Source organism: Netta rufina, assembly GCF_964035555.1.
Source record: "Netta rufina genome assembly, chromosome: 8".
NCBI lineage: Eukaryota > Metazoa > Chordata > Aves > Anseriformes > Anatidae > Netta > Netta rufina.
In genome coordinates this window covers 9,039,524-9,053,042 of record NC_140131.1, presented here as the reverse complement: position 1 = coordinate 9,053,042, position 13,519 = coordinate 9,039,524, and the positions used below count along the sequence as shown (strand labels likewise).

The 13,519-nt window shown below is 44.0% G+C and overlaps 1 protein-coding gene across 1 annotated transcript; it reads right to left on the bottom strand.

Moving 5' to 3' along the window:
• Positions 1 to 3,642: 3,642 nt before the first annotated feature.
• Positions 3,643 to 13,471, bottom strand: ATPAF1 (ATP synthase mitochondrial F1 complex assembly factor 1). Its single transcript, XM_084290809.1, has 9 exons — positions 13,220 to 13,471; positions 12,545 to 12,653; positions 11,925 to 11,975; positions 11,190 to 11,252; positions 9,810 to 9,860; positions 7,897 to 7,944; positions 6,207 to 6,302; positions 5,550 to 5,657; positions 3,643 to 4,631 (listed from the first exon to the last, which is right to left on the bottom strand). Exons 1-9 carry the CDS (start codon positions 13,432 to 13,434, stop codon positions 4,437 to 4,439), a joined length of 936 nt encoding a protein of 311 aa, XP_084146935.1. The 5' UTR covers positions 13,435 to 13,471; the 3' UTR covers positions 3,643 to 4,436.
• Positions 13,472 to 13,519: the final 48 nt, after the last annotated feature.

Below are 13,519 nucleotides of genomic sequence, written 5' to 3'. Positions count from 1 at the left end.
GGGTGCAGTTTCCCCCAGTGGGGTGGGGTGAGCCGGCAGGGACAAATCCTCCTGCCCCACAGAGCCACCAGCACCTGGGGACACATCCCCGGCACCGCATGCTCTCTTTATTTCTCTTTATCAGGGTTTATGCCATGCTGCTCTCTTCTTCCCTAGCAACCCAACAGGCACCGAGTCCATGCTTGTCCCCAAATGATGCGGGAAACCCCAAAACGTCCTGGGACCTCATAACACAGAGGCTGGGGCAGCTCTCCAGCAGCTGGTGCCCAGCCAGGAGGAACCTTTCAAATAAAACGCTAACGAGTAGGCTCAAATCCAAAGCTGGGAGGCTTGGATGGGCAGCAAAGATCCCGGAGGGAATTCATGGCCAGGTGAAAGCAGCCACCCCGCGCAAGGCTGCAGGTTTCGGAAACCCCCCAGAGCAGGGAGGTAGTGGAGCCATGCGTGGTCCCAGCTGTGGGTTTGGGGCAGGAGGGGGCTGTGTCGCTGTGAGGAGGGCATTTGTCCATCCTGGAGGAAGGAAGAGGGTGTTCTGGTCCTGCTCGTGAAGGCAGGTGCACGGCTGAATTTATCAGGGAGGGAAGGAAGCAGGGAAGGAAGCGGGCCTGGAGCGCTGGATGGCTCTGCCAGACCTTGCAGGCGCTCACGGGAAGAGGCCCAACACCACCATGGGACTTGACACGTTTCAAGGCACAGCACACCCCAGTGAACACAAAAGGGAGCAGGGGTTGCTCTGTTTCTTTCCAGAGGCAGAGGACTCCTCCAGAGAAGTTTGCGTGGGCCGTGCAGCGCCAGGAAGAGCAAGCTGCCCCGCCGGAGTCCTTCAGACACTCAGAGATAGCGCGCGGGGACTTCCTGCGCAGGGACCGCAGCCTCGCTGTTCTCCAGGCCTCTAATCTTTGATCGCCAAGCACAGGAAGAAACAGACACAGATGAAAAAGCACCGGGCTCAGCATTTTAAACAAGGGCACGAGCATTGTTCAGTCTGCACTTCCTCGACTGTCGCCTTTGACAAGGCAGGGTGCGTCCCCGGGGAGCGGGACGGCCTCCGGCTTTCCTGGTGACGTGAGGCACATCTCCCTGGGGCGACAGGGGTGGGGGCAAGCCCTGGTTTCGAGGTGCTGATAACCAAGAGCTTCTGGCTGTAAAACTGGCTTATCTTCTAAGAGGAGCTGCTGTCACATCCTGAATGCAGGTGGCACCGAGGTCACGGTTCATGTGGCACCCGCCTCAGCCACAAGCTCCCTGCTGCAGGGGCTGAGGTCTACACAGGGCCCCGAGGAGGTTTGGGTTTCTCCTCCATGAACATGCCCCCTTAAGGGCTACTAAAGAGAGATGCACCCAGCTCAGGAAGACCCTGGCCCACAAGTGGCTGGAAATCAGCAAAAACTACTTGGAAAACTGCTGCTGGAGTTACTGGGGCCTTGCATCCTTCCCAGGGGGAGTGGGACCCTTTGGCTCATTACACCCCACTGCCTCCTGTTGCTGCTTGCCCACACAGGTCAGCCTGGATGGCTATATGCCTTTCGAGCACAAAACTCACCCTGAGTTAATAAAGTTGAGCAGACAGGCTGTGTAAACTGTGCTCAGAGTGAAGGGACATCTTCCCTCTAGTGGTCACACAGCACAGCATCTCTCACGGTTACCCAAGCTACGACCAAAAGGTTTATTTCAGCAGCTCTTAGGTTCGTCACACACCCCAAGTACAAGTGTCTGACAAACCCTACGTGAGTTTTTAGTGGCTTAGACCTGGAGTAGCTGCTGATGTGCACCGAGCTGCAGAGGGGCAGGGGGCCTGTGGCCAGCCCATGCCAAGGCTGCATCAGTGGAAGAGGTGGGAATAGGTCCCAGGTTGTGCAACTTTCAGCTCTGTAAGCCCTCAGCAAGTCTTCCTACCACTGTGCACACACAAACCTAGCAAGCTCTTGGCTCTTCTAGTTTGTATAGACACAAGGCAACCCCAGGTCATCAGCACAGTCAGGAATTCCCGTGCCCAGTGGTCTCACCCTGACCCAAGGAGGAAACATGTTACGGCACATGAAAATACCTGAAGAAAAAAGCACTTGCTCTCTCCATCGGTTGATCCCACATCTTCTAGGGCCAGAAAAGGTAGTCACCCCCTTCTCTTAGTAACATGGGTGTGAGTGGTATGATCAGCTTTGCTTTTTCAGGTAGGGCCTTACTCAAAAATACATCCAGGGTGTGCAACACAAAAAAAGTTTCCTCCTTTATATTGTACCATTTTTTTCTGTCTTAAACCCCTGGAGAAGTTCTTAGCTTATGACTAATCACCCCATGGCTTGAAGAAAACCTGCTCAAATTACAGGTAGTGACTGCTCACAGCCTTATACTGGAGACTTTGGTCTTTTAAGCTTAGAAAGAGGCTCAGGTGTGGATCTGGAGGCCTTGAATTTCACTCCTGTTAGCAATTACTCACCCAGGGATGTTGTATTATAGCTGTATTAAAAATGAATACAGCAACTTTGACTTCTTCAAAGCACGGAGTGAATAATGAATCAAAACTGCTCTTATTTCAGCTAGGGGAAAATGATAAATGGAGCATGAATGCTGAAAAACAGAAGGAAAAATGCTCTTTAATAAAGGTGATGGGCTGTTCAGATTATAACAGCCCTATCCACACCTCCCCTGATTACTCCCCTGCTGTGCACACTTTCTCAGACCCAACCCAATCAGAAACAATGGCAATACCAGAGAACAAAACCATCTCCTTGCAGCACAGCCCCAGGAGATGGACCTCTCCTAGAAACATATTTTAATGGACAAGAGTTCATGCCTAACACACAAAAATCACTGTTAACCAGATCTCATCAGTAAAACCTCACTATTTGCCTTTAGTGCTTAGTTGAACACTGTTCACATCCAAGGAAGGGGCTCAAAGTGTGGTGTGACAGTATTACAGCAACAGGGTCCTGCAATTACACTAACTAACAGACTGTGTAAGGGCACTTTGTAACTAAGCAAACCTGTATCAGGTCATGGTTAAGGGTAGCATAAAAAAATCTGTTACCAGGCCTGCTCCCAAAATTGATCTTTTTCTGACAGAGAAGTTGCTTCTCCTCCTCCCTATTTCTTTGGCAAAGGAGGAAATGTTTACCAGCTTCAGCAAGCAGATGGGAAGGTGTAACGTGGGCTGGACATGATGGATAACTAGCTCTAACGCCAAGTTTGTGTCAGTGATGTGATGTGGACAGGGGACTTATTTCAGTGCTGCTCCTGGTTGTCTTCTGTTTACTTACCAACATGTGCAGTGGTGGCGCATGGATGATCCCTGCACAGCCTGCCCTTGCCCACAGAGGCCTGTCTGCCTCTGCTGGGAAAGAAAACGAGGAGCTCAAAGCACAAACTCTTTGGGATTCTTCTGCTGAAAGCAGGTTAAAAAAAAAAAAAAAAAAAAACACCACCCCACTGCAGTCTGTAAAGCCAGGTTCCTGCAAACACTGCTACAAACATGCCAAAGTGGCTGTGCATATCCACACTAATGCATTTTTTCCATGAGTTGTCATTTAGCAATTGAAGAACTGGTCAGTGGCTCTAGCTCTGTTATTATACCATTTCATCTTGCTTTTATTATAAGTAGTGCTGTTCCTGATACAGAAACAGGAGCTATTTTTGTCCCTTTAAATACCGTTTGTAGAGCTGGCTGAGTAGATGCCAGTCTGAGAAAAAACATGCTATAAAGCACACAATAATTCCTCTACACTACTCAAAAATATACAAAAATAAAAGCATGTTTATAATACCCTATTCCTCAAGAAAAACAATTCTGAGATAGAAACCCAGCAACAGGATGAAATGGATATATCAATTAAGAAGCACAACATTCCCAGAACAAATCTAAGTCATTCTGTTCTTTAGTCCTGAAAAACCACGCAAGCCGCATTATACATCTGTATGAGGAACCTCACACACAAGGTAACAAAGAGGAATCTGTTTTAGACCATCAGACCCATTCTCTTTTCTTGACAGGCAAGGCTATATAAATTCCACACAAATTAAAAAGCACTGGACCATGCAATTATAATGGCAGAGGGCATTTAAAATGCCTTTATTGAGAAGAAACACCGATTGTTATCTCTGTGGTGATGTCAGTACACTCCATGATACAGCTCCTGCTCTGACATTTTATTTCAGATCTCAGAAGTACAGCGTGCAGCAGTTAAGTTACAGGAAGGAAAAACAGCTCCTTCTGACAACGTTACCCTGAAGAGCAGTGCTCCAGTTGGGCAATTCGTTACCACTGCTCAAATGATCCATGTCCTCAGCTTGTATCAGTGCCAGGCAGGCTGGACAATCACACTCCCAGGATGTCTCCAGATCCCTCCTGTAGCCAGTCCAACTCCACAGAACGGAAGAGACAGGAACCAGCTAAGAAACCCTTTGACTGCTGCTGGTTTGCTTCACATGCAGGTCAGTCTCTATGACTTGTCAGAAACCTGACTAGGTCTCAGTGCTTTCCCAAGTCCGCTTTGCTCAAGCTCTGCTATAACTGACATGTATTTAAATTCATTAGATCTGTGGTTGAAGGTCTCCACTAATTCATAGGTCTCAGAGCGATCCGTTGCATAGAAAAGCTGCACCTGATTCGCCAAGCACTGGGCTTCGTGGACCACCTGCAAGTTTAAACAGAGAATTTGTTAACATTGGGTTTTGTTCTTTCCCACTGAAAAGGACTCTTCAGGGACTCAAAGTTATGCTCAAAAGACTCAATCTGAAGTCATCCTCATTTTGCAGATCTCTTCCCAAAACCATCTCCCTCTTGTTCCTGACCTACTCAGGCACCTGAGCACCATGCCTACAAACTGGTCTCCTGCTGAGCATACACCTCAGAGGTCAGAGGTGCACCCTATCTGTCATGATCCCTAACCCCTCTAAGGCACTGGAGATTTACCAAAGTCACATCTTTCTCCTCCTACGGTTGACCCACATTGCAAATCCTGATTGTCTACTCTGAAGTACAACAGGGAAATGCATTACCACACAGTTTGGGAAGTGGTGTAAGCGGGTCAATTAGAGGTGGGATGCTTTAGTTATCATCTTGTTCCACCGGTATAATCCCTGGTGCCATTAGTCCTAGCACTGCATTATTGCAGATATGCAAATAACAGTGCGCCCACACGCAGGGAAAAGAGCAAAGACACAGAAACTTAACACAAAGCTCTGGGTGTCTCTTGCTTTGTCCATCAGTATTAAGTTTCAAAACACTGTTTCAAACTTGTTAGCAGGTAGCAACCACTTTCAAAATTGCTTCCACTAGCAAGAAGACCAGAAGCACTTCTAAATTTTGCTTATGTTTTACAACAATAAATACAAAGAAAAAGAAAAAAAAAGTATGTACGAGCTGCAAACACCAGATGGTCAAAATGCTGATTTCCTCCAAACTTTCCCTAGTTTACTAAATAGATAAGTTAAAGAAATCCAGCACGACCACTATTTGGGAAATTGTCTTTTCAAGACTTAGTTTTTAATTCAAAATTATAGGAGGAATGGCAGCATAAAATGAAGGGAGCCAATGATTAGATTTCTCTTACCAAGAACTTGGAGTCCATTTCTGCTGTCATTAGTACTATTCCTTTTTCCTTCTGCAACTCAGGATAATGGTACAGGACCAGCTGGCTCGGAGCAGATTCACCTTGGGTCTGAAGGAAGTAAACAAATCTGTTCGTATCCCATAAAGAACTTCAGCTTTATTGCAGATTTTGAGGCTTAATTATAAAACTTTTGAGTATTAGCTGCTGTGGAGACAATTATTTTTCAGTGCTTAAGAGTCAGTTCTAATTAATAGTTCATTATTCCTGGTATTTACAGAAAACAAGTGATTTGCAAGCTCAGGTTGGAGTTCTTAACTAGAAGCCATTTTACCATTAAAATAACCTACAACTTCTAGAAAGAGATTTCATTTCATACCATCAACTGGTACTCTAAGTAGTTTGTGCAAACAGCTCTAACACTTTTGGCTATTGTATTTTGAGACTGCTTGACTTTACCTTATTCTTTAAAGAGACATTTAGTACTCATAAACTTACTGAATTCCGATAATTTAGGGCAGTTTTTCACTGAGAATTATTTTCAAGTTAAGCTAGAAAACCTATTCATTAAATTATTTAGCAATTGTATATTGTAATATTCTGACACTCTGCATTTTTGGATCGTAATCCATTTTTCAACTTTTTATGATAATTACTTACCTGGACATTTATTAGAGAAGTAAAGTGCAATTCTGTTCCTGACCACTGCCCCACAAAGAACTCATAGCCTTCTTTTCTTGGCAAAGCGTACAGGAACTGCAGAGAAGTGATAAATAATTCTCCTTTTCATAAAATAAAATGAACAAGAACACCCATGTCATACTGGCCTCCAGCATAAACTCCTTAGCGAGGAGCACAACAGAAAAAAGGGTCTCTCTGCTTTACTAAGAATGATAGGACAGCAGGAACCAGACTTCATGACCCAGGAGAGTGACTCCAGTCTGATAACCACTGCCCCAAGGCTCAAATTTAACCTCAGACCAATACAGAAAAGCCTGCGCTGCTGCTTGGTGGATGAGCAGAGGTCATTAATTTTCAGAGCAGGCAATAAAACAGCATTACCTTATCAGTACTATTTCATTATGAAATCCTCCATGTTGAGACGTATTTTTTTTTATCAGTATTTTATGAAAAAAATGAAAGGACTGTAGAGAATATTCAGACTCTGACCTGGTAGCTCACTTCTAAAATAAATTAACAACAGAAATGGTCAAATGTAAGATGAGGAACATTCACAGTTTGCAGTCCTGTACAGGACTTGCTCACATACCATCTTCCCACACCAGGAAGGAGGACAACACAGGAGCAGAAAAACAAGCAGAATACCTGACTGTAGAGCCAGTGGGCTTTACAGAAATGCACTTAAAGCTACAAACAACTTCCCAAGCTCCAAGTAGCTGAGGAAGTCAGACATATTTGAGCGTGGCAAATGGAATACCCAGGATCAAGTCAATCTGGTGAAGTTTCCCATTTAGATGTAAAAAAAAGCACTCAACTCCGTGAAGTCTAGCTACCTTCTGATTTTATAAAGCAGTGAAGGATTTCATTTGACTTAGCAACGTGCGATTTTCACTGTCCATGCTTCAGTGCACAAATTACTCTAAAAGCACGCTACTTTCAACAGAAAACAATACTAATCCAGCAGCACGTGGAACAAACCAGCAGAAACGTATTCTTTATCTTGTTAGCTGTTCTTGTCTTTTGCAGTTTAACTTCTTCAAAGCAACAGCATGCTCATTCACACATTTTCTAATTGAAATTCAATTTTCCAATTGAAGTTTACCACAAATCCACCCAAGCCCCATGAGAAACTGTGAACCTCAGCCTTAGGGATCCTCAGTATTTTTATGCACTTCGACTGTTAAGACGAGAACTCACTTTCTCCGCATAATACAACAGTGACACATAGCTTATAGGTCACAACAGTTCCTCCAGGTTAAAACAAGGATGCTTTAAGCAACAATGAAAAATATACAGGAACATTACTGAAGCTGGCCTAAAAGGTCTGGCTCTTCACAACACTGCACGGAAGAGATTTAACCACAAGACATCAATTAATGGAAAGCACGTAGCTAAATCATTCCCTAGGAGATTTCTGTGCTCACCTTTCCGAACCCCACACCTCTTATATCTAGATACCTGATCTCTAGATCAATCTGTTTGATATACCCCAACAGCCATTGCTTGTATCTGAACACTAAGACAAATATTCCAACACCTGGATTTTACTAATTGAGCTGATACAATACATCTGAACACAGGAGGGTCAAAAGTTTATGAATTAGGCTTCAGACAGGAGAAATGTATTGCAGCTATACATCAAGGCACCACGATCCTCTGCCATACGTACCGAAGGACATTTCTGGGCTCTCTTCCACATCAAATCAAACTTCTCTGCCTTTGGGAAAGGAGAAAGAAGTTCAAGTTTCACAACACGAATGTGGATGCACAATTGTTCAGAACTGTCTCATTAACCTTTACAGGGCACAACTTCTACTTACAGAAGGTCTCACCGAGGGAACAGGTAACAATGAAGGCACAGAAGATTATATTAGTTCTCAGCTACCTAAATGTCATGGGTGTCCTATTTTAACAATGCTTTCTCCAAGAGGCAGAAGGAAACTCCTTGGATCCAAAGCTTTACTTGTTGGACGTCGGAGTCCCACAATTTAGGCTTACATTAAAACCTCTTTTAGTAATAGTTCTACTGCATCATTTGGCATCAACAGCTGAATGAGATGACACATCCTTGGCCCCAAATTATGGATTTTACATCACAGTCATCTGTTCTTCAGTATTAAAATGCAATGGGATATATAAATAACACGCTTATTGAACAGTTTTACACGAAAACCACAAATATATTTAGTCATCCCTGATGGAAGCTGGCAATCGCATTCACATGTCCTCTCCATGTTCCCCTAAATCTCTTGCCTGGTCTTTTCTTGCCAGCACCATATATTAATACCTACTCTGTGGTGTTCAGGAAATAAAGCATACGTCATTTACCAACACAAAATTCCTTCATGTATGCTTTCGAGCGTTTGAGAATTATGCAAAGCCTTTCTTGCAGCCAAGAGAAAACTTCTGGCAGAAGCCAGCTTTTTTCCCCCTCAATAACACCACAAACTACCTCCCAGTGTGCCTAGAATCTGGTCTGCATTAAAGCTTTAAAAAGCTTCCAAAGCTTTCCTAAAACAGCACACCAACAGAACACTGCCAGCCCCACTAATGAAAGGCCTACACCACCTTAACTCAAGTCCCTGCTTTGTCCCTCCACTACAGTAAACGTAAGATTGAAATTGTTTTCAGAACATCCATGTGTGAGTGCTGAATGCTGCTTTGCATGGGCACACTGAAACACAAAGCCGCTTGATTTCAAACCCCAGAATGTGATTTACAGACCATACAGCACTTTGTATGTTCGGAACAGCCTCCCACCAACTTCAGCTTGGATACTTTAAATAAAATATGTCTGGAAATTCAGAACAGGTGTACAGAAAGAAGCACTAGCTTTGAGACCAACTGATCGCAGAGAAAAGGTTAAACACTTTTGGAAACAAAAGCCATTATTCCAGGCACTAAGATCACTCATCCTGGAAAGACAGTTTTTTCTTGAACTCTCATTTTCCTTCAATGGTTACTTCATTCAATGATTGTTACCACAATCACAACTAGAAATTGTCCTGGTTTTGTCTGGGCTAGAGTTAGATTTCCTCCTAGTAGCTGCTACGGTGCTGTGTGTTGGATTGAGGATGAGAACAATGCTGATACCACACTGATGTTTCAGTCGTTGCAGAGCAGTGCTTGCACAGAGCCAAGGCCTTCTCAGCTTCTCACATGGCCCTGCCAGTGAGGGACTGGGGGTGCCCAAGGAGCTGGGAGGGGACACAGCCAGGACAGGCTGGCCAGAGGGATGTCCCATAGTGTGCATGCCATGCAGAACAATAAAAACGGGGAGGGTTGGCTGGGGAGGGGACAACTGCTGCTTGGGGACTGGCTGGGCATCGCGTGGTAAGCAATTGCATCGTGCATCACTTTCTTTGCACATATCATTATGGTTTTGCTTCCTTTTCTGTCCTATTAAATGGCCTTTATCTCAACCCATAAGCTTTTACTTTTATTTTCTTTTCCTGATTCTCTCCCCCATCCCACTGGGAGGGGGCTGTGTGGTGCTGAGCTGCCTGCAGGGTTAAACCGCAGCAGAAAAGGAAGCTTTGCACGCTGATGTTCAGAGAGTGTAACTACAGAGGAACTACTTACAGGAATAACTGCATAAACTGTATCTTTTGCAGAAAAGTACTGATTCCAAATCTGCAGGAAACAAAGGAAATCTACCATTAAAAATCAAGCATCCACCAGTAACATTAAATGCTTAAAAAAGAATTCCATTTGCAAACAATCTTTGTACGCACTTCGAGGGATCATTTTTCAGTTAAGCCCAACTGACTCTCCTGCTAATGCAATACACTTCTAACATTGCAGAGTACTTGTACCAAATGACAGATTTCCATTAGATAACAGAAAAAAGCAGCGCACTCAAGAGGCAGCTCAAGATTTACTAGCTACAAGAATTGTTTCTTATATTCTTTACAACAGTCACGCCAGCAATGTCTGGAGGATTTTTGGTTTTGTTTTGAATAAAGAACAAGGAAAGCATTTTCAACAGCAGACAATCTTTCAAACACAGCTTGATGGCAATACCTGCATAAAAGCTCATATGAAGTCCTTAATAAATCGACTAGTCCTACGTGACTAATGAGAATTATCAGTAAAATGTTTAAACAATGAAATGGGGAAACTCAAAAGAAATAAATTATTGAATCCACTCCCAGCTACAACTGGTCCCACGTCATTCCCTGCAGAACAAAATCGCTTCTATAATGTTTTCAAGCTATCAGGAAAGCATCAAGGTGTCTGCTTTAAGTCCTGCCAGAAGGCTCCTTTGTATATGTTGCTGCCCGTTAATGAGCATGCCTACATAAAGTTTCTTGGCATACAATTTGATTAGGAAAAACCTACCAGACCCAACTCAAGCAACATCAGAAATATGGAATAGAAATTACCTATAACCAGATAAAAGGGAATGCAGTACAAAACAAAAAGATATTAGGGAGAATAACTTGATTCACATTGTCCTTGAAACAAACACATCTGCCTCCTTCTAACCCTAACCATCTTTAGTATGGGTACAAAGCCTCCTGAACGACAGATAATACAAACAAAGATAGAAGATGGCAAAAGCTTTAATTCCTGCAAAATAGTCACAGCAAAATCCACATGAGCTACTGCCAGGATTTCCCTCTACCTGTCTTCAAACCTGGCAGGATCTTGCTGATGCCAGTTAAACAGCTACACATTAAATGGCAGTGGTAAGATACAGCAGAGAGATTTTGAGTGATCAAGTCCAAATGTAAACTATTATCATGGGGGTACATTCTAGGTGGACTTCCCTATACATAGAAAAATACCTTCTACTATTGATATACATGTGAATGTACTTTTTTTTTTTTTTTTAATAAACATACAGCCACAGCCACATTTTACTTTCAGTCTTATTTTCAAGTAAAATTCCCATTCTCCCACGTAAATTACTATTAACCACAGATGTAGAACAAAGTTCAGTCTATTTAAATCCATCACCTGTTTTATTTCCTCTGCTGATTTGTCTTTCACCATCTCCACGTTAAGAATCGAATCAAGTGTCTGCAAGAGAGAGCATAAGGAATCTGGCACGGTTAACAGTTCTCTGATTCAAGTGAGAATCCAGAATGAATGGATGGATGCAACTACATAAAACAAAATCAAGCTAGAGGAACTTAATTCAATTTACAATGCATCTTAGTTCTCTTAATTGCCATAGAAACTAGTAAATAGTTAAGTAGTGACACAATGAAAAGTGGTTTCATACATTGAAGCAGAATATAAAAGATGCTGTCAGGACACAGAACAGACTTTGCTCCAGACACACGTTCTGTTGGCAGCTTTACAAAGATAGCTAAAATACAGGAACGTTGAAGAAAATAAAACCTTCCTCTTGTCCCTCTACTGGCTGAATGCTGGAAATATATTTAAACATTGCAGAGACAGCTTAACCATTTTGATGTATTACTGCAGGCTTTCAGATTCTCTAACTAGCAGGAACTTCCAGGATATCTGAGAGAAAGGACTGGATAATAAAAACCCAGAGAGCAAAGAGGTTTAAGACTTCAACATAATCCCAATAGTAAATGAAAATCTTATTATGAAGTGCAGCATAAGAAACATTACTTGTACCTCAAAAAGCTCTTGGGCAAAGTACTGATGGTAACACTACAAATTAACATCCATCCTTTATTTGCTGGCACATCCTCTAACGCTTTGGTTCATCTCCCTCACCTTATCCCGTGTGAATCCTCCCTTTGACATCTTCATGCCCAAGCCTTCTGCCTAGAAGAAAACATCCTTCTTTAATTTTTGTAGCTGATGCTTTAGTAACATTTATTTGCCTTTCCTGGCACGCATATCATGCCTGCTGACAAAATCTTCCAAGTATAAGCTCAAATTTAAGATACTTAAACATTACTATAATAAAATGCACTGTAGTAAGTTATTGATAAAGAAAGGTAAGCAGTAACTTCATGCAAATTATGAATTACAAGGTCAGAAAGGATTAGTTAAAGGAAAATATTATTTAATTAGGATCTGGTATTGTTGAACTTTTGTTTTTTAAATTCACTACAGAATGATAAATGCAAGCTGATGTCACTCCATCTGGCCAAACTAATCTGGAATGAATTAAATATTTAACTAAGCCCTCAAGCTCAGAGCCTACTGCCTAGGAAAATAGCTAAATAACATGTTGGAATAGAGAATTATGTTCTTAGCCACTAGAGAGTAAAATTCTGGGGCTCCTTAGCAGCAAGAATGCTGTACGGTTGTAGCTCTATGCTGATATTACGTAAATGACAGAATTACAGCTTCACTGCATGCAAATTACAAAGAAAAATTGGCCTTGCCTTTTCTGCCATACATCTGACAAACTCGGCTTGCTTGGAGTGTCCCACTGGCTGCTTTTTCACTTCATTTCTTTTTTCCATACGGGATTCAAACACATCTGGGCTGGCCCTGAATCAGAGAAGAGACTATTAACGGTGCCAAGTGATTAAAAGGCCAAATGGCGTTAAAGCGTTTCCTGTGGTGCTGACCATACACTTAACCTGTTTTAGTTTCTTCTGCTGCTGTGTTAGCGAAATTATCTCTTAGCAAATTGATCACGTTGGGGTAGGACCCTCTCATTTATTTGGAGGCAACGACGTAAAGGAATCTCAAGGCAGCATTTGGCCTGAGGTTTTGTTTGGTTAGAGGGGCACAAGGGTAAACTAAAGGACTTTCAGCCTAGCCCTACAGGCACGAAGGTGCCCCAAGGCAGACAGACAGCAACCTCCAGACATGTAGGGATGGTGCGGCCCCACAAAAAAGATAGCAAGGGGATGGCAGGCTCTAAGTTCATCTGGCTTTTAGGGCACTGAGCCCCTTAAGGACAGTGTCCCCCTGCACCCTCCCACAGCCACGACCTCCCTCGTGTCTCCCACCTCAGACCACGGACACAGACTCCCCCCACCTCCCCCAAACCCAACCCCAAACCCTCCGAGCCCCACTTTTTTCCCCCTTTTCTCCCCCATCCCAGCCACCTGCGCAGCTCCTGGATCTTGTGGCGATACTTCCCGTAGAAGGGGTTCTCCTCCAACGCCGCCTCCCCGGGGCCATCCCGGGGCCCCGTCCCCACCACGGCCCGGCTCGGGGGAGCCAGCAGCCCGAGGGGCCGGAGGGCAGCTCGGCTCCTCAGGGTCGCCCCCCGTCCCAACACCATTCCCAGCCCCCAGGCCTGCAGCAGCGGCCCCGCCATGGCTGCCCGGGCCCGCCCGCCACACGGCTCCGCCCGCCCCACCATGCCGCGCCGCTGCGTTCCGCTGAGGGGCAGCGCCGCCGAA

What these genes read in the sequence shown, in the direction of transcription:
- ATPAF1 (XM_084290809.1), bottom strand. Translation starts at nt 13,434, where the DNA reads ATGGCGGGGCCGCTGCTGCAGGCCTGGGGGCTGGGAATGGTGTTGGGA. An exon ending in GAGCCCAGAAATGTCCTTCG is followed by an intron (nt 6,303 to 7,896) that starts GTACGTATGGCA and finishes ACTTCTCTGCAG; the next exon opens with TTCCTGTACGCTTTGCCAAG. An exon ending in CTTCTCTAATAAATGTCCAG is followed by an intron (nt 5,658 to 6,206) that starts GTAAGTAATTAT and finishes TACTTCCTTCAG; the next exon opens with ACCCAAGGTGAATCTGCTCC.